The sequence below is a fragment of the Siphateles boraxobius genome, unplaced genomic scaffold (genome assembly GCF_051911475.1).
Source record: "Siphateles boraxobius isolate OS27281-9 unplaced genomic scaffold, OSU_SipBor_1 12, whole genome shotgun sequence".
Classification (NCBI taxonomy): Eukaryota; Metazoa; Chordata; class Actinopteri; order Cypriniformes; family Leuciscidae; genus Siphateles; species Siphateles boraxobius.
Genome location: NW_027508722.1, coordinates 8,391,245 through 8,413,618, shown reverse-complemented (window position 1 = coordinate 8,413,618; position 22,374 = coordinate 8,391,245). Strand labels below are relative to the sequence as shown.

Genomic DNA, 22,374 nt, shown 5'->3' with positions numbered 1-22,374 from the left:
TATGTCATTATTTCAGCCTACAACATAATTTCATCATTTACTCGCCCTTATGTCATTCCAAACCTGTAGGACATTATTCTGTAGAACATAAAAGATGTTTTGAAGAATATCCCAGTCTTTTTGTTTTCTACATACAGTGAAAGTCAATGGATTCTCCAAACTATCCTCTATGTTCCACATAAGACAGTCATACAGGTTTGGGAAAACATTCCAAAATCAAATGTAAATCAATGGAATATTTCCGCTGTCTTAAAGTGTAAATATCCATGCATACATATACATGCATGTGCAGAGAGATGATTGACATCTGTCCGTTAGATGATGATTTGCATATCTGCACGATAACCTCAAAGTGATCATACAGGCTTTGATTCTTGCTGTCGGACTCAACATGACAGTGAACATTTTAAATCAAGCTCTGCTCTTTAGTATGTAAGCAAAGAAACACATACATCTGCTTTATAGAAGGTGTGTGTGTGTGTGTGTGTGTGTGTGTGTGTGTGTGTGTGTGTGTGTCTGTGTCTGTGTCTGTGTCTGTGTCTGTGTCTGTGTCTGTGTCTGTGTCTGTGTCTGTGTCTGTGTCTCTGTGTGTCTGTGTGAGAGAGAGATAACTTCAGTCCCAGAATGTTCTTCAGGACGAACTCCTCCTCTGACCTCACTGAATCACAAGTAGCAGCAGCAGTGTTGCGTTTCCCAGTGGCCTCAGCAGTGTACCTTATCTCAGCACCCCATGCTGTGTGTTTAACCCTCTGAGGATAGTCTCGCTTTTTTTCTTATCAGTGCAAAAGAAACTCAAAATACTCTGTTGATTTTGATCTTACATATTAAGTGTTGTACATCATTAGATCCTGATCAGTGTCTATTTTTTTTGTGGATACTCACAATAAAAACAAAGTGTTGTGCTTTTCGCCAAATAAAGAAAAACAAACATGATGCGCGTTCTGCCTTCTCTCTGTCAGTTAAGTCCATTCTGAAACGCGTCCGAAAATTAACTGTAATTCCGCGAATACTTGTCATACAGACACGAGTGTTTTTCCATAATGAAGCTTGAACTCTCTTCTTTTAAATGAGTTAATTTATATAAAAAACAAATATTCTCAGTTTATGTAATCTGTATGAAAAGAGAGAGATGTCAGTCTTTTTCTTACCAGCTCATTATACCTCATTACGGGTTAATGTGCCACGCCCACGGAGAGCGCGCCGTATTCAAACGCAAATGATCTAAGGCAAGCCATTCAAACATGTCAACGCCCACCAGCTGGATTATAAAACACATCGTGTTTAGTAAGTATCTTGTACAGCTGTGTACACAGCGTATCCTTTCGGTGTGAGCAATAATACCATCTAATAACCCTGGAAAATTTACCAGAAGTGGTAGTTTCATTTCGAGGAGCAACGGATCCAGCTGATGTAGTAAGTAATTTATTCTTAAGTGCTTTGTTCTAATCGCGATATTGAATAGTGTATGTAAACCGCAAAAAGACTGTTTAAATATGAATTGCGTGTCTGTGTGTAGGATAAATGATGAATGAACGGCACAGGCGCGCGCGCTTTGTTTACTACAGTTATAGAGCGCGTGTCTGTGCCGTTCATTCACTCTCGCACCTACATTAGTAAACGTTATGTTTACATGAACACATCCAAACTATATTGCTATAGCCTACTAAGATGAGTAAAAATATACTGAAATATGTTGAAATAAAATGTCTGTATAAGCAACAAACTGCAAATTAACATGTATATGCTAATATATCATAAACACGATATGTTACAGACTAAATATGAATGTTTAGACAAGATTTTGTGATTAGTTTTGGATAGATTATAAAGTTTTGACTGTAAAAAAAGACTACTGTCACATTAAATAGGTAAGCTTTTGTTCACCAATCTCTGCTCATAGTTAAATATACTATAGTATTATGTTTTGTCAAAAATAAAGTAGGTATATTGAATTATCAACTAAGATGTTATTATAGTGTTTGTTCCAATATTCAAACTAATGAATCCTTACCTTTTTTAATACGCATGATAAAATGTATACTTTTTACAAAGCAACACTCTTGAAATATTGTTAAAATTGTAATTGTTGTTGTAATTATAACCTATTTGTAATTGGTTACAATTTCTAATTGTAAAATATGTATATATAGATCATTTCTTTTGTCCTTGCATTCTTTGGGACCCTGTGACACACCATGTGTGAAAGGGCTAATTAATATGCAGCTCATTATGCGGCACATTATCCGGCCTTTGTCTTCTCAGGTGTGAATACGCCTCCACGCATATTGCCTTTCCAAACAAAAGGTGTCTTATAAAATTTAAATCAATGCATTGTTTTGTGTAAATGATTAGGCAGGATGATTTTCAGATCATTTTGAAGCAAAAATTCTAGGCAACAACACTCATTAGTCAAAAGTCTTGTGGACACATATTTAGTATGTCTTTTGTGGCCTTATTTCAGACACTTTAAGTTTTAGTTTTTTCAATATCCATGCATAAGCAATATTCTTTCAAAAATACAAACATGTACATACATGTTGCTCACATATTACGGTAGCCCCGTTTGTGCTATATAGAGTGAATTTACACCTTTGCCATTAACATGTTTATAAATAACTGAAAAAAGCGCAAATGTCAGAGCATGTCAGAACACCTCAAGGACCCCAAAAAACCCTTAGACCTGAGAGGGTTAATGTGTCTGTTTGCCCATACACATTTAAGTCATTGGCAAACGTGGATTAATTTGCTATAATTCAGCAGCAGTTCATTGCCACCTTTATTTCCAATCAGAACAATTTATTTTGACAGCATTTATCATAAAGACAGATTCAGGTCCAGCTGTGATAATGATCTATTATAAAGAGCATTACTGCTCTTTCTCACAGCAATTTCTGTAGTTCAAATTCAGTTCTTTTTATTTCGTGTCCTGATGTATAAACAAGATTCAGATGAACAGGTGAGATTTCTGAACTGTCATCTCTCCAGTGTGCCAGTGCCATTCACACACTTAAAGGTATAATTTACCCAAACATGATTATTTACTTGCTCTCATGTCCTCGTGTAGGACAGATGAGGTTGATCCCACACTGACTGCAGCGGGTCAGACTTTTTCATGCTATAATAGCAGTTCATGTTTGTGCTTGTCTTCATTTGCTGATCTCACTGCATCCCTGAACAGCCAGATGTGTCTCAGAGATAGAATTACATCATCAGCAGTCGATGATGTGGTAAAAGGGCAGGAGGTTTAACAGGGCGACAGAAATCTGCTCTTCTCCTTTTCTGACCCCTCATAAAATCCATCCATCTCATTCATCTGCTTACATCTGTTAATTCAGCATGATCAGTCACACACAGATGTGTAGGTCATAAAGTACACGTGGTACCATGTTTAACATCAGATCATAAATCTGCAGTTGTGATGTGTTGTCTTTTCACATTGTGGACACATAAATCATCACCACGGAAGATGTGGATCTAATTTTTTCCATTGTATAGACATTTAAACAATATTGAATTAATGGTAACACTTTACAATAAGATCTCATTAGTTTGCGGTAAGCAATTAGCATGAGCAATACATTTGCTATAACTTTTGAATTTAATAATGTATTAGCAAATTTTGAAATTAACATTAACTGAGATTAAGAAATGCTTTAACAAACATAGTTAACTGATGTTAACAAATGAAACTTGTTAATGTTGAAAAAAGAGAGCAACACTATTGTAGCATAAAAGTAGTCTATATTACTTTTATTTTCAGGTCAAATTTTAAATTATTTATTAGTGGCACCAAATAACACGCATATGTGTCTCATCATTTTAATATGCACATGCACAGTCAAATGCACACATAAAAGTGGACACTTACTGTTCTTGATCTCAGATACAGTCTTCTACTTTCAGACTGTGTTCAGCTTCAGTGCCTGTTTCTCTGGTTTTATTCTGCTGACGGAGCTCACGACCTCATGTGGTTCAGTTTTTGAGGTGTGTATAATGACATGAGTGACCGCTAATGAACATCGTCTGTCAGCTGCTTTCTGCTGATGTGTCTCCAGCACAGCATGGATGGTGTTTTGTGATCATCAGAATGATTTTGTGGTTGACACTCACTTAAAATGTGCTGGCTTTAGGCCTGAAGCCGCCATACATATTCAGAAGTGGGGAATTGAGTTTGTCCGTCCAGCCAGAGGCATCTGAGCTGAAGTGGTTTGCTCTCCACAGAAGGTCTGGCAAGAGACATGGAGTCAGATCCCACCGGGAGAAACCCAGGCCTCCGAAACCCTGGGCTCTTCAGACAGTGTTTGTAGAGATCTCTGCAAGCAAATATGACTCCATGCCTACAGCAGTGGTAAATCCTCTACGGCAGGATGAAAAGATGTCTAGACAGAAGAATCTTTCACGTCTGCTTTACTTTCGTCTCCTTCGTCTTCCATCACAGATCTTCTCAGAGGTGTCTTCACTATCTAACCCCATTCATTTGCTGTAAGACAACTAAGACTTCAGAGCATTTTGTCTCTGAGTTTGAAAGTTTTCCTAAAACAGGAATTGAACTAAATTGAGGACAAGATTATGTCTGAACAACGTACTAGTTTTGATTTTCACAATAAGTCATGAGTGGTCCTATGTTAGTGAACATAAAATATGGAGCATTATGACAAGCCCAGAGACAGAGCGCTTTGTTTCTTTTAAGACACATCCCCTCTAATCCTGCTGGGGAAGAGGAGAGCGGATAAAACCATAGAGAACAAACAGCATGTGCCTCTAAGAGAAGAAAGGATGGAGGGAAGAGTGCGAGCGTGAGTTTAATGGACAGACAGGCGAGAGGGACGTAACCGGTCATAATTCATCTGAAGCAGCACTATAAGGACATTTCTGACAGATATGCCACTAACCAAGTTTCCACCCACTTTTTGTTATTGACAAAGTGACATGCGTTACAAAAAGATTGCAAAATTTGCTGTCTCCAGCCTTCTAAATCCAATTGGCCTTTTACCGAAACAAAACGGTGTGCGTTATGACGTCATCCCTAAAAAGATGCACATAAGTTTTGTTGTATCGCAAAAAAAAAATCTGCCCTTGAGTCGTTTCCATACCTACATAGTATATAATTTCAAGTATATCGCAAATTATAGTGTATCTTTTGCATTCAAATTTTTTGTAAAATGCAGAGAGTAATGAGACAATTAGAATTTACCAGTTTACTACTAACTATTTTGCAAATAATAAGCCTATTACTAAATTAGGAAAAATTGGTCTGACAGGACTGCTTGTAACAGCCTTTATGTAACGGACCCCATGGGTTTGGACACAGGGCAGCATTTGTCCTATAGCCTATATGTTAAATTTTAGGGTCCATAAAAAGGGTTGGCAGTGAAGTATTCGGTCATATCTTGATTGTAAGCCTTGAACATGCAGTCAAGCCGGTCACGGTTTGACATGGTGCAAATTCAGATCATTCAAACCAAATTATTCAATAACATCAAATCGATCAAAAAAATCATATTGTTGCTGATTTTTTTCAGAGACAGATGCCGCTTTTATTTGTGAAGGCCTATATTTAACTTTTTTAAATGGTCTATTGTTAAATTTATGGCGTCTTAATTTTAAAATTTGTTTTGAGCTTTTTGGATTCAACCCACTTTATTTTCCTAATTAGTTTGAGATAAAATTATATTACATATTAATAAATTGTATTTATAAAATTGTTTTGTTTGCGTTTTTGATTTGTCAAGTAACCAGCCTCAGACCATGAAATTGTGATTTTATGACATTAACTTTATTTATTCAGATACAAAAGTAACATGTTGTGTATTTTACCTTTCTTTTGTCAGTTTTGGAACAGCCTTCCTTGACAGACGCCCCGGTTTTATTTTTGACGAGCTGCATAGATTGGTGCTATATTTTCCTCATGCATTTGAAACAAAACTTTTATTACCGGTATGTACTATTAAATAGTAAACACATAATTTATTGTATTAACATGTCTTGTTTTTTTAACTTTTTTATAAAGACTATTTAGACTTAATCATTATTCAGAAAGCAATATTCAGAAACGGGTGCAGTTGTATTATTTTTCGGATTAACATTTTTGTTTAGATTGTAGACTGAAAAGAATGCTTGGTAATAGGCTTATTATTTTTCAAAATGGGTGCAACGACTGCCTATTCCGAATTTATTCACTGTAAAAAAAAATATATATATATATAGCTAATAGATGTATATGCCTTTGAACTACAGAGAAACGGTACTTTAACTGGAGCAACGGAATGAACACGGAAACTGTAGTATAGGGTAATTCTGTCATGTGACACCATTTATTTGCGGTAAAGTCCTTTTTATCGATAAAAAGTGATTCAAAATTAGTTTTCGTGACATTTGAAGTTTGGGCCTAGAATTTTTGCGCTTAAGTTGCCAAAAAAAATTCAATATTTGCCATTTCCATCAGCTATATCAGTAAACATTTTGATGTGCTAAACCTTTTTTTTTGCAAAAAAAAACTTGCTACTTTTGCCTTTGGCTTGCGCATTTGGGGTTTATAGCTGAATTGAACATGTTTCATAATTGATGTATTTGAATTAGTCTCATATTTGATAAAGTTTGCATCATTCATTTAGTTATTTTCCTGTTTATAGAAATAAATGTGACTTGATGTGATATGACATCTGAGATTCTACATAACGGTTGCTTTAGTTTATTGTTAGTTTGCAGTTTTACATTGTGTATGTTTGCCGATTTGACTCCTTCAACACAGGGTCTGATCCATTTTCTTATTCTACACAGGAGGATGAGCATGACATGTACAGTTCAGCGATTGACCACCATTACCTTTATATGCTCATTAACTTCATTTATTGTTATATTATGTTCTCTCATACGGCAAATGAGTGCTGGATTTAGTTTGTTTCAGGGCTTTAATCAGAGATATATCACAGATTTAATATGTGAAAAGACGTTGAGCTTCTGTCTTCTGCCTAGCGTGAAGTGAACTTGGCATTGGAGTGGAGAAACCTTAAACGAGATTGCAAGCATTTAGCAGTTTCTCGCAGCTTTGTTAAATAATGTCACAGCAGTCTCAGAGGAGGATTGTCAACACAACACCAAAACAAAAAACAAAAAAACTGGTGAAATGTGTTTAAACTTCAGTTACATTTTTATCCATCCACAAGTGACAACAATTGTTGACAATTTTTACAGACGCAAAGATGTACCTCATACAAGACGAGTCTCAATATCTTTCATTGAATGGATGTCATGAACGTCACAAACGAATCAAGTCAATAGTGTTACTAAAAAGAATCTGAAGTAATTGTTATAATCCTAATAATGGATAATTGTTACTTTTAAAAACTCACATCCTCAGACTGAATTTTTCGAATAACTAACCGAAAAGAGCAGTGTCTCTCACCGCACTGAGTTTTGTGTGTTTCCTTGGATTACTGCCCTGGTATGTAAATGTTTTATGTATTAATTTATTTGTAAAACTATTACTGAGTGACAGTTATGTCTGTAACATGGTTGCAAATCTAGCTTAAATTGGCACTAAATTAACACTTAGTAGGGACTAGTTTGAGACCAAATTGATTTACTTTATTTACAATTTTATTTATTTAATTAATTGTTCTGGACTGCTAGCATGATGGATGTTGGGCCTGATGAGTTTATGATTTTATGACTGCTGAGAGCTTCACTTTCACTGCTTTAGATTAGCTGTACATGTAAAAACATCTTATACATAAGTAGACGTGTCACAATCTCAGTGAAAACACCAGCGCCTAGGTGCCATTGTGCATGTCTGATCCATGTCTTCCCACACAGGTCATCCTCGGTACGCCTCATTAAAGACACACACACACACACACACACACATTTGCATCTGTTGCATGGAGTCTGTGTGTGCATCCAGGCAGCAGCATATTCACATGTGACCCGACAACTGACACTGAACAAACACACTACACCTACAGGAGTTTTTTCTGGAACTAGTCACGTTCAGATCTGTGCTTCAGGCGATCTTGCTTTAGGTCGCATGACTCCTTAACCAGAGCTACTGTGACCGTAAGTGAGGAACGAGTGAATGACGCTGATGAATCAGGTTAATGTGTCTGTGTATGAGTCGAGTTATGAGTTGTGAATGGTTTTAATTGAAGTTTTGTATTTATCAAGCAAGTGTTCTTCTCTTGACCTATTTATACACAGAAGTGTTTCTGATTTTGCCAGAGATGAATGGAGAGATGATTTCAGAGAGGAGACAGCAGGATTCCAGCTGTCCTCTCTTCTCCTCGTCATGATGAAGGAATCTCTCGTCTTATGAACCTGGCATTAGTCAGACATATTCCTCCTCAGACCCACTGCTGCTGATAATGCCTCACTCCCTCCCTCTCCCTGACCCCGCCCACTTCACTGAGTTGATCCAATCCAAAATAAGTGACAGAACAGAGATTGATGAATATTCAAATGTTCAAAACATCGATCTAGGATCTCTACAGTATTTGCATTTAAGTTGGATTCACACTCTCTTGACACTTGACACAAAGAAACTTAATATGCAGTAAAATTATTTAATGGACTGCTCTGACATTATTAGTACAAAACTTGAACTGAATTGAGCTGAAAAATGACAATATTGTCTACTGTAAAACTGCTTATAGCTGAACTTGTTTCATAATTGATTAACTTTACACCATTATTAAATTGAACTAAATCAATACTTGAGTAATGACACTATTATCTTACATTAATTGATGGATTTTGCATCGAGTGCGTTTACATGAACCCTCATAATATGTCTATAATGGGATTTTGGCAATATTGTGATTTAACTTTACCTCATGTAAATGCAATACTTGGATCAAACTCATGAAATTAAGCTCATAATCGCAGTAACCATATTCACATTATTCTGTGGCGTACACTGATTTTAATTGCAATAAACTGGCATGTAAACACCTTTATCTAATTATTACCGCTCTGACCAAAGTGCGCATGTGCTCGGTTCTACACGGATGCCGTGTGTTCACACAAGTTCATGAATGAACTCCGTGGCATTATTCTAAAGTTTTTTTCTTCTTCAAATCACTAAACTCTGTCATCACAACTCGCTGCCCAGTCTCTGCTCCATATCTTCATCCACACGACACGAAAGGCAAACCCAGCATTGCAATGTTCATCACAGCGCCAAATAATATCTAGTACGTCCATAAAAATGTAGTTTGAATTTGAGTAGATTAAAACAGTGGCTGGTAATATGCATACTGCATGCCTATCTGAGTGTGGTATAACCATACTTAGCAAATAATCAGAATAATGAAATTTGCATGTAAACTGGAGTAAAGAGTTCTATTCATGTCATGTAAACATCTGACTGTGATTAAGACTTTACTCTGATTATTAGAAATAATCGCATCATTAGAAATAATCGCATTTTTAGTGCACATGTAAACATAGTCATTGATTATTATTTTCCTGTTTATTACTATGAAGTAGCTTTGAAACAATCTGGATTGTATAAAGCATTATAGAAATAAAGTGACTCATGAAACAGACAGGACATGAGCATAACATCAGACTGTGCTGGACAGGAGCATAACTGTCATAAATGAATCATCTGGAGACCTGATCACTCAAACCACAGAAACACATTTGAACACATTGCATTTGTAAATGGAGCCAAAACTAGACTTGTACACTGTTTTCACATATAAAGAAAGCAGCTGTTTGATTGAAAAGCTCGAAAAAGAAGCATCAACGATTGGCATACACAAATGAATGACTGATCCATTGAGACAGATCACATGATGCACATGTGAAGTTCAGTTCACAGACGCTCAAGCGCAGTGACACTGAGTGTCTGTGAGCACCATTTTACATGCTTTATCGACATGTAACATAGTCAGTGATACATACAGTTCCTGAATCATCAGCGATCACAAGTACTCATTGGAGAATGTAATAGCAGGCCAAAATAAAAGGCAAAAACTTATTATGAGTGATTATGAAGTGATTATGAGATTGACATTTACAGTGTGTGTGTGAATGGCCGTAGGTTCAGTCAGACAATCAGGTCTGAAATTACGACTTGGTTTTTCTAGCAAGAAGCTGAGGGGAATATCATTAGCTCAAGGTGAATGCTGATTGTACGTGTTTTGTGATGAAAAGAGATACAGGGAGTATTTTGTGTAATTATATTATAGAGATATAATTTCCATCTCGTCTGCATTATTATGAAAGCTGTTATATATATATATGTATATATGTTCTTATATATAACTGCTGGACGCAATCAGCACACAGACATGGCTGATGAAGCAATCAGGCATCACCTCCCTCTGACACTCATTTACTAACACAATCAGGCATCACAAACACACATACAGACAGGTAAAGATTAGTACTGCCTTACAGCAGAAATCAACCTTGATTTCTCCTTAAAGGAATAGTCCAGAACACCAAATGAGATATTTAACCTGACAATTCCTTTTAGTATTAAGTACAGTATGTTTTTGTATACATTGTGGATGTCGCTGTCACGTCAGACACAGCATCACCTCATCTGATGATGGGAAACTACAATCATCATGTGTTTGAAAGGTCAGATAGGTGTTCTTTACTAATTCATGAATTACTCTTTCCATGATGTGTTAGATGTGATGGTTTAGATGATGGAGCTCCTCAGATTGAGATGAGCTGTATGAGTCGTGGAGCTCCTCAGATTGAGATGAGCTGTATGAATCGTTTAGCTCCTCTGATTGAGATGAGCTGTATGAGTCGTGGAGCTCCTCAGATTGAGATGAGTTGTATGACTCGTGGAGCTCCAGAGATTGAGGTGAGCTCTATGAGTCGTGGAGCTCCTCAGATTGAGATGAGCTGTATGAGTCGTGGAGCTCCTCTGATTGAGATGAGCTGTATGAGTCATGGAGCTCCTCAGATTGAGATGAGCTGTATGAGTTGTGGAGCTCCTCAGATTGAGATGAGCTGTATGAGTCGTGGAGCTCCTCAGATTGAGATGAGCTGTATGAGTCGTGGAGCTCCTCTGATTGAGATGAGCTGTATGAGTCGTGGAGCTCCTCAGATTGAGATGAGTTGTATGACTCGTGGAGCTCCAGAGATTGAGGTGAGCTCTATGAGTCGTGGAGCTCCTCAGATTGAGATGAGCTGTATGAGTCGTGGAGCTCCTCTGATTGAGATGAGCTGTATGAGTCATGGAGCTCCTCAGATTGAGATGAGCTGTATGAGTTGTGGAGCTCCTCAGATTGAGATGAGCTGTATGAGTCGTGGAGCTCCTCAGATTGAGATGAGCTGTATGAGTTGTAGAGATCCTCAGATTGAGATGAGCTGTATGAGTCGTGGAGCTCCTCTGTTTGAGATGAGCTGTATGAGTCGTGGAGCTCCTCTGTTTGAGATGAGCTGTATGAGTCGTGGAGCTCCTCTGATTGAGAAGAGCTGTATGAGTCGTGGAGCTCCAGAGATTGAGATGAGCTGTATGAGTCATGGAGCTCCTCAGATTGAGATGAGCTGTATGAGTCGTGGAGCTCCAGAGATTGAGATGAGCTCTAGAAGTCGTGGAGCTCCTCAGATTGAGATGAGTTGTATAACTCGTGGAGCTCCAGAGATTGAGGTGAGCTGTATGAGTCGTGGAGCTCCTCTGATTGAGATGAGCTGTATGAGTCGTGGAGCTCCTCTGATTGAGATGAGCTGTATGAGTCGTGAAGCTCCTCACATTGAGATGAGTTGTATGACTTGTGGAGCTCCAGAGATTGAGGTGAGCTCTATGAGTCGTGGAGCTCCTCAGATTGAGATGAGCTGTATGAGTCGTGGAGCTCCTCAGATTGAGATGAGCTGTATGAGTCGTCGAGCTCCTCTGATTGAGATGAGCTGTATGAGTCGTGGAGCTCCTCACATTGAGATGAGTTGTATGACTCGTGGAGCTCCAGAGATTGAGGTGAGCTCTATGAGTCGTGGAGCTCCTCAGATTGAGATGAGCTGTATGAGTCGTGGAGCTCCTCTGATTGAGATGAGCTGTATGAGCCGTGGAGCTCCTCTGATTGAGATGAGCTGTATGAGTCGTGGAGCTCCTCTGATTGAGATGAGCTGTTTGAGTCGTGGAGCTCCTCTGATTGAGATGAGCTGTATGAGTCGTGGAGCTCCTCTGATTGAGATGAGCTGTATGAGTCGTGGAGCTCCTCAGATTGAAATGAGCTGTATGAGTCGTGGAGCTCCTCTGATTGAAATGAGCTGTATGAGTCGTGGAGCTCCTCAGATTGAGATGAGCTGTATGAGTCGTGGAGCTCCTCAGATTGAGATGAGCTGTATGAGTCGTGGAGGTCTTCTGATTGACACACTGGAGCTGTATGTATCGTGTTGTCTGGAGTAATTTCTTTGCTGTGGACAGTAACTGGAGGTTGTAGAGCTGGAGCAACACAAACCCTCACATTGCTCGCAGCTTCTTGTCCATGTTTTCATCCTTTATTTCTCTTGTCCTTCCTTAGCAGTCCCTTTCTCCTTTGTGTTTTTTTTTTTTCTTTCTTTAAAGTGACAGTTTACAGATGGTTTTCTGAAGTTCTTTGTGGATCCTCCTGTGGCATCAGGGTGTGAAAACCTGTTTCCATCTGAAGTATTAATTTTTTGGAGTATAATTCTAATCTTAGCACATATCATATATACAGTACACACACTGAATACATCTCTGTTTTAGTGTACATACACAAATCACTTCATCTGTGAGCAGCCAGATTCTCAGTACAAACCAGACAGACAGATGTGATTAGACAGGTTTAACTTTATGGCTTCCTGTGCATGTGCTTTGTGAAATATTTGGCTATGAGCTTACTGTATGCTGTCGGTGCTGCCGTGTTTTATGTGTAATGCAAAAGAAACAAGCTGGTCACATGTGGTCTGGCAAAGGGAGTCCAGTGCGACACAACACACCATCAGCACTCGACACTGATCAGACGGAGCAGAACACACATGCACTGATTCATGTTGTGAAACGCACAGGAGCTCTTCAGAATGAACGTTCAGTCTGTCTGGTGGTCTGTATCGTCTGTGCCACCTGAACACACTTTGTGTCCTGCTGAAATCACTGAAACACTTGAAACTAAGAGTAAAGTCCTTCTCATTTAGACTTCATTGTGTCTCTCGGCTGAAAGTGGTCCCATGACTCACTCAAGAACACTAATGAAGCTTTATTCACTTCCCCACGTGGCTGTAATCTGACGGGCTGATGCTGATTTGAACCATAAATCACTTGGAGGTAGTGCAGGTTTGTGCAGATGTATTAGTCAGAATAATATGAGAAACATCAGTGATTAAAGACTGAAAAAATGTTTCACCATCACATCATTTGTGTGGCTTCATTACAGAGCAACTGTGATTCTGAGCAACTAATGAAATTAGTTTTTTTCTTGCTAAATTTTGACAAATGGTGTGTGTGTGTGGTGTGTAGCAATAGCCTGATATTAGTAAAGCTTGAGTTTAAAGCTGATTTTTCAGACTCTGAATTCTGTTTGGACAAGGTGTGTTTGAAGCTGTATAATACAGATGATTGCCTGTGACACATGTTCTGTGTTAATGTTTTATATTGCTGTGTCCATTCTAGACTGAGAAAGTATTTGTGGAATGATCTTCCTATTGCTATCTGGACAGCAGAATCCATGACAATATTCAGGAAACTTCATCTTTTCCGCTAGTATTTAACTGCAGTCGTCTTCTATGCTTTAACTCTTTCTTATATCTGTTATGTAGCTTGCACTAGACAAGCCAATTAAAAAAAATTATAATTTTAAGCTTTTCTCGTTATTGCCTCCTTAAAATCTCTTCCTCATTTGTAAGTCGCTTTGGATAAAAGCATCTGCAAAATGAATAAATGTAATTTGTTTCCGTGATCAGTAAATTCCAGTTTTGAACATTAGCAAAAGTGTAAGAAAGGATGCACTGTTTTGATTGTAGTTGCATTGCGACACATGCAGTCATATAAACACAGCGCTTGCAGTCAATGAGGCAAATGTGAATCGATTGAACTAAGTGCAAATGGAGTAGACATATTATACTAACAATTAGAATATTATTAGTTTTATTGAAAAACAATAAAGAATATAAAAATGTTAAAGTGCAAATAACCAAGAAAGTAATTATCAAAACTTAAGAAAAATAAATAAATTGCAATATTAATTAAATAATTAAGGATAAAGTAAAAAAGAGATTGAATATGTAAAGTTCCAGTGTTTGTGTGATTGTTAATGATTGTTAATGAGACAAGCTGCTCATGATCATCATACGCCTGTAGAGCTCTGCTGCAGATCACCTCCCTCTCACTGGTGTGTGTGTCAGTGGTGTTTTCTCCTGCACACCCTCATTTAAATTAAATGTAAAAATAGCACATGCACCAGTGATGTTTTTCTCTCATTTGTGATGTTCAACATGAGTTTCTCTTTTTTAATTACTTTTGTCCTTGTTTCTTTTCTACACTATATAATCCAACGTGATGGTCTTCATTAAGTCCCGGTGGGTCGTCAAGGTAACAGCAGACACAAAGTTTCAGGGCCGCAATTAGATTTTGGAGTGCAGTGTGAGATTTAAGTGTTGCTGTGGTCCGTTGAATGCCATCTGTGTTCTGAATGTGTTCGTTCTGCTGGATGTTATTCTGCACGAATGAAAATTTCAGTTAAGTCGGTGTGGGGGCGGTTTGCCTGAAACAATTATCAGCTTTAAGTGACATTTGATGTGTGAAGCAAACTATCACGTTATAGAAAAACTATGTAAACGCAGTGCTGTGGAATGAAAAAAATGTTTTCTGATAGCACTGTCCCTGTGTCTGAACATACAAATAGACAATAATGACGTTCAGAGAAAGTTCATTTCACCCAAACTATGAGGAACATTTATGCAGTAAGGAAACAGACAAAGCTTTTCATTCTGCTGAAAGAACTAGTCTCACACCCTAAACGCTTGAGTTTAATTCATTCCGATTGTTGTTTGGATTGATTAATTATCAATTAAAACATTATCATCATCTTAATCCTGACACACGGCATCGTCTGTTGTCTAACAGTGTGTTATTCCTGACAAACTAAAGAGATTCATATTCCCTGAAGAAACCGTTGAGCTTAACCTATGGAATACTGCAGCGTTTGAAGACGTGAAGCTCACCAGAGAGTCAGCTAGTCTTCATCTCCTGAAAGGCTCGTCAGCATCTGATGTGAATCCTCTCACGTCGCCTGTAAAGCCCTGCAGATAAGCAGGAGGACCTGTGTAATTATTATTCTCTTTTGATTCAAATCCAGCTGAGCTCTATTTGTTTTCGTTCACGACAGCACTGAAGAAGAGATTCCACAACAAATATTCTCTCCTTCTCATCCTGTGCTTTCATAAAACATTCAGCCATCATCAGGAACGGGATCCTGCAGGATCGTAATCCCTCGCTCTTACTTCGTTGTTTGATTTCTTGATGATGTCATCCCAAGACCTAGAATATGCTCTATTAAGAGGGAATATTATATCTGTGATCAAATGGCAGAGGCAGGGGGCTAGTGTTTCCAGAACAAACTTGATGCTGCACACACTTTATCATCAGTAGGATGCGTGGCAGCACTGCTGGTCTCTGTTCTCCTCTGATGTATGTTTCAGTACGGTGATGTGCTCTCACTCCTCACCGAATTCATCATTAGACATATGCTTTAGGGCTTTGGTCCGACCTTGGTGTTAAAAACTTCATAAAGACTGAAATCATAGTCTATCCTTCCCGCTCTAGCTGAGAAGAATGCTTAAAGCTGGTCTTATCATATCAGTCTGTCCATCATATAAAAATATTGGTAACACTTTATTTTACAGTGTCCTTGTTACATATGTTACATGTACTTACCATAGTAATAACAGTAAATTATGCATAATTACATGCAACTAACCCTTAACTAAATGTAATCTTAACCCTAACCCTAGAATAAGTACATGTTGTTAATTAATATTACTCGGTACTTACATTTATAATTACACTGCAACAATGACACCTTAAAATAAAGTGTAACCAAAATATTAAATGGATACTGTTATGGTATACCTTTTTGGAGCTCGAAAGACTTTGGTCACTATGAATTGGACTGTGATTAAATAGAAAAAAAGCTGCATGAAGATAATTCCTCCTTTTCTGTTCCAAGAAGAAAATATGACACAAGGTTGAGTAAATGATGATAGAATGTTAATTTTTAGGTGAACTGAACCTGTGCAGTGTGCTGAGCACTTTAAACGTACGTGCATAAATCACAGCTTGTTGCTAAGGCAGCAGGCTCTCGTTAAAACGCACATAACTATAGAATCAATTCTTAATGCGCATGTGAACGCCATCAGCGTCTATCACAGGTTCACGTTTAAAGTCTGTTTAGAGAGAACGTTGTAGTCTTAGCGGCCTCTAATTTAATAACAAATGATCATTTATACGGAAGTGAATCAATCAAAACTAACTTTAGCTGGAAAAAACATTATTCAAGAACCACTATAAAACCAAACCAATCTCTGTTACCTTAAATTATATGTTTATCTCTGTAAAGCTGCTTTGAAACAATCTACCATGTTAAAAGCACTATATAAATGAGGGATGACTTGACTTGACTTGACTCATCTGGCTAATTTGCCCACAGTAGAACATGATGGTATGCAGCTTTTACTGTGAGGATGTGGCTTGTGTTTATTTTTTAGTGCTTCGCATTGATGTGTGGACCTCATACAGCTTGTCTGTGATCGCTCTGCCTGTCGGGCCATTTTGAACATTAACAAGATGTGTTCCTCGTCACCTCAGGCTCTTTGAGGGAACTTTGATAATCCTATTCACTTCATGCATCTCTGAAACTTGTGTAGGCCATTTGGAGTCAATGGACCCTTTTCACAATCCTGGGGTTCTCTGAAGCGGAAGCCGTCATAGCTGGGTAAACTTAGTGGTGAACGAGAGATGACAGCAAATAAGATTTTTGTATTCCCATTTGCTTCGATAGAAAAAAAATCCATGATATCATTCCCACGACTTTACAAAAGAGGTAAAAAAAATAAAAATAAAAACATGTGAAATTTGCATCACTCCCTCATCCGTAGTATTAGAAAAACATTTACTCAGCAGTGTTAATTCATTTTTTTTTTTGTAATTTACTGCTGAGCTAATATAACACTTTATGAAGCTCGTTCATAAGGGAGGTAAGGACTAGGGATGGGTACCGAAACCCGGTATTAAACGGGCCTTGGGGCTGAATTTTGAAAGACCGCTGAATCGATAAGCTCGGACGTTATCAGTTCTGCTGTCGGAACTGGATAAATTAAGAAAATACACGGACTATTTATTATTGCTATAAAGACGTAATCTTGAACATGTTTATCTCGCCAGCCAGTTCTATACAGTATATAATGTTATTAAACCATTTGTCTGTGATGCAATTTTGCTATTCGCAGTCCAGAAGAGAGAGGAAGCGATCTCTCACGCGGAGCCACAGCGCACACAACACGACAGCCCTGCTTAGTGACAATGAGGACAGAACTAAACATTCAAATGTGGTTACACTTTAGATCTGGGATATTATTCTAATTTTATTTTAGATTTTGGCTTTCAGAGATTATAAAAAGAATATATTTGAGATGAAACCATTACATACTAGACGCATTCTGTCTAGCGCAACTTCCTTCCATCAAGGCGGTGCGCTGTCATTTATTCCTAAAAAACCCAAACGTACCGTCAGAATCAACACGATCGGTGATTGTTGTAAAATGCAGTCTCTACTGTTGCTAAATTGCGGACATGTTTAATCATTAAAAGAGCTATTAAAAGCACAAAAATCTGTGCAAGAGACGATGTTCACAAGGTGACACGCTCCGAAATGGACTGCAACCAGACAAGAAAAGTATACTTAACTTTGGGCTTCATGTGCACATCTAAACTATCAAATATACATAAAAATATAAACATTACCAGCTCTGAGATTCACTGAAACACAGTTTATTCACTTAAACACAGTTTATGTCTTAAATGGACGTAAATAGTTGGGAGAAAATGATGGTGCATCAGTCACCTATTAGATCTGCACTCGGTCTTAAAGGGGTAGCATCTAATAAACCTGTGACGATTGAGCCATTAGTGTGAATCAAACAACAAAAGGCAGAGAAAATCACTCACAGCTCTTTGAATAAGCATTCATCTATCTATGATAAACTATGCAGTGTTATTTTACATTTGATTTCTAAATTTGATTTCTTTTCAGACACTTAAAAGTAAAGGAAACACTTACCTGAAAAGTAATTTTAGTAGACCTTCCTGAAATTAAAGCACTGTGTATATAATTTGTATCTTTGTTTAATTGTATTCTTTTTTTGACCATGTGTTTGTACTTGTGTTTGCTTATTGTGTCCTATCTCATGTATATAAAACAAAAAAGCCTGCACACTGCTGCATAACAAATAGATATTTTATTGGTTTTGTTAAAGCACTGCTTTTTCATTTGCTATAGATATTTTACATTTCCAAATATAGAGCAAATGTTAATTATTACCCGAATGTAAAAAAAACACACCAAAAAGAACCAATAAGAATACCGTTAAAGTATCGGATCGATAAGCAGTATGGGTAAGAGTAGTAATACCGTTAAAACCTTAACGATACCCATCCCTAGTAAGGACAGATGAGGCGAGAGAAAAGGAGACGGAAGGATGAGGAGAGACAGAGATAAGAGTGGGGAGAGAGGAAAAAAATAAACTATTGGTCCGGTTTCCAAAACATGTTGCCGCTCAGTCCTCAGCCAGCCCGGGAGAACTTGACACCTGATGCACTTGACAACCCATGTTGACAGCCTTATCAATAAGCATAAACATACATCGCTAGACAGGTAATGAGCATAATTTAGCTAACATTTATAATTTATCTATAGCTGAAATGTTGCAGCCTATAACAAGCAAAGTATTTATCATAATGTAATTTAAATAACTTTAAAAAATAACGTCAGAAAGATATCAGTTCTGCTGCTGTTCATAAATACCAGTAGTGATGTTGTACAATGAAGACATTGTCATGTCGCAGGAAATAGAGTCATCAGTGTCCCAATGTGTAGTGAGCCAGGGTCCTTACCATTGCCCAAATTAGTGAACACAGTATACTGATTCACAACTAGCTTGGGAGCTGATTGAGACACACCCATGGTCAAGACAATCTGCTGAAGTTTAAACTGAGCATCAGAATGGGGAAGAAAGGTGATTTAAGTGACTAAGCGTGGCATGGTTGTTGGTGCTTGACAGGCTGGTCTATTTCAGAAATCCTCTGTAGACCCTAGAGATACCCATCTCTAGGGTTTACAGAAAATATACAGTGAACAGCATTGATGTGAAAGGCAACAGTAACTCAAACATCCACTTGTTACAACCGAAGTATCTTTGAATGCAAAGCACATTGAACCTGAAGAGGCTGAAGTAACATTGTCCTCTTTCTAGGATGCGTCTGGAAGCTTAAAAATGAGACAAGGCACGTCTGAACCCAATGATCGGGTCCCATCCTGTCAACTGAGATAATTTCATCTGATTGATTTTTGAAGGAAGCATAGATGTTTCCATCATTAGCTATGCTATCCCACTATCCCATGCGTTTGATTTTGTGACATTTGAACTAAAAAATAAAGATGGCATCTGAAAGTTTTTGTGCAAATGTATGTTTTTAACTAACTTATACCAATGTTAATGTCATTTTTATAAAATGACTCTTAGTAATTAAATATTTACTTAGTTTTGACTGAAGTTAAATCTTTTGTTTGTAGATACTAGACTGTTATGCTGCCTCAGAAGGGTTGCATGCTGTCTTTCCAAAATTGTGAGGAACCTTTGTGCGCAAACACTGCCTGCAAAGTCATTGGCTGACTGGGCATCAAGGCAACAAGTCAGCTGCCTTAAGCTTTCGGACACAGCCCTTGTGATTCATTTTATATAAATAGTGTGTTTTTAAAAGTATTTGAATGCCGCTGCATGACAGAAAGATTAATTGGTTGCATTTATGTGTTTCCTCATTTTATCAAGCAGAAATGCTCTAGGTATTGTGACAGAACCACAATGAAGTTCATCTGCAGGGTTTCCAGTAGCTCTGGAAGCGTACAGCTCGTGTGTGTGTGTGTGTGTGTGTGCGTGTGTGTGTGTGTGTGTGTGTGTGTGTGTGTGTGTGTGTGTGTGTGTGTGTGTGTGTGTGTGTGTGTGTGTTCATTTACCAACTGGATAAGCAGAAAATGTTCATGAGCACAAGGGTTCAACCAAGCGGTTTAGACATAAGCAGCTCTGCGTCTCTTGTTCCTGCAGTCGTCTGAGGGGTCCTGAACAAAGAGGGCCCCTTTCACAGGCCAATAGGCTCTGCAAAGCACATTAAGTTAGTTGTGATTTCAAAAGGCCAGATGCTACATCTAAATAGAAAGAGGGCAATCTGGCTTTCATAAAGCGTCTCTCTGCCCATCATTCGAGAGCAACCTTCCCATCTGTTTCTTTCTGAAGGCATAGCAGGCCTCGCACACAATTCACACACGTTTGTGCTTCCTCTAAAAGTGTCTGTGTGTGTTTGGATTTGTTATTTTCCCAAATGTCTATCTGTGGATTAAATTAACTACTGTGATTAGTAGGTTGCACACAAAGGCTTCTTGAAAACCATTAAATATATGTGCAGTTGCTTTGTGACAGTGTGAATGGAAGGAGATATTTTCCATCATAAGATAATATCAGCGTACAGCTTACAATAGTCACAGACCAGACACATCCATCTCGTATGCGCTGCAGCCCCTTTTATTTCCTCCAGTTAGCACATTATAATGATGTGAATGAATGATAGTCTTGTTTGTCTCATGCATCGGGTTAAATATGTACATTGTACGAATGTCATCTTTTAAAAGCTACTAAACACTTGTGCTTGCTGACAGGTCTGCAAGGGGATTTTAAATGCTTGTTTTTGACAGCTCTTCATCACCATTACAAACACACAGACGTCTTTAAGGCGCCGCATGCTAGTCTGTTTGTGTCTTTCAGATGCAATTAAACTGTTCATGTGTGTTTCTCTGTATTGTCCCACAGATTGGGGAGAGGCAGCATGTCCTGGTCACTGAAGAGTCCTTTGACTCCCAGTACTACGTCGCCCACAACAAGTTCTATGAGCAGGTACAAGTTGACCTTTGACTAGTGTTAATTTTGTGTCATTGAGATACTATATTTTTTGTTATAGATTTTGAAATAGAAATTGAATATTTTGAAATAGATTTCATTTTTATATTTTCCGGTTTCATTTTAAGTTTATAGTAATTTTTATTTATTTATTTTTTATAAGCCCATATCGATTTTTATTGTTTATTTCAGTTTTAGTTATTTTAGTACATCAACTTAAACTAAATGAAAAATAAATGAGTTTGTTAAACTTTTATTTTATGCCAAAAAATGAAATTGTGTCTTTGTAATCTTATCTGTCTTTGACTTTGTCTTTGATTTTTTTTGTGGTTGTCTGATGATTGTTCATTTAGTGTTTATGAAAGCAGATGAGGGAAAGTGAAGAATTGATTTTATTTCAAACGTTTCCACGTCAAAAGCCAAGGTTTTAAATGTCACTTAATAAAATTTGACGTTTCAATTTAAAACTGAGGATGCCTATGTAACCTTTGGCTTAAAGTATTAAGAAAGCCCGACTATGCCATCTAGGTTATTTCACTACCAAGGAAAATAAAGTAAAAACACAAAAGATGAAGATGTCAAACACTTTTCATCACCGATATACCATACAAATCAACAGGGCAGTAGATTAGCGGTAAAAGACAGCGGTGCCCACATCCGTCTGAACGTATGGACTGGACTGTGAAAGTTCTGTATGAAACATGCATAGGAATCAGCAGCTAGCGATCTCGGGCCGCATCTGAAATACAAACGTGGTAAGAGCATGAATAAACTTTACGTTTTTTGTCAAGATTACAAAAAAAATAATAATACATTTCTTACCTCCCATATGAAATTCTTACTCTAAAGTGGGCTTTATGCTAACTTTTCTCGCCACGCGTCCCTAATAACAATGACATATTTAGACTGTGAATAGCGATTGTGAGAAAGAGCAATAAATCAGGCTACTCACCCGGGAAAAGCGACAGGAAATAGAAGCCGACAGTGAACTTTTCTGCCAACAGAACATGAACACACATAGAGAATGACACCACCATACTTATGGCGCTTTTCCACTACACAGTACCAGCTCACCTCGCCTCGACTCGCCTTTGTTTGTTTTTCCACTGCGTAAAAGTTGAACCTGTACCTGCTTTCGGGTACTTTTTTTGGTATCACCTCCGGCGAGGTTCTGAGCGAGCTGAGGCGATACTAAAATGTGACGTGTAAACACGGCAGACTGCTGATTGG

The 22,374-nt window shown here is 38.0% G+C and overlaps 1 protein-coding gene across 1 annotated transcript in view; it reads left to right on the top strand.

The window, feature by feature from the left end:
* cdkal1 (CDK5 regulatory subunit associated protein 1-like 1) overlaps positions 1-22,374 on the top strand; it is a 462,830-nt gene that overhangs the window by 410,641 nt on the left and 29,815 nt on the right. Inside the window, exon 13 of the mRNA XM_077207373.1 lies at positions 21,058-21,141. Within this exon, the coding sequence (XP_077063488.1) occupies positions 21,058-21,141 (84 nt within the window). The remainder of the gene's footprint in view (positions 1-21,057; positions 21,142-22,374) is intronic.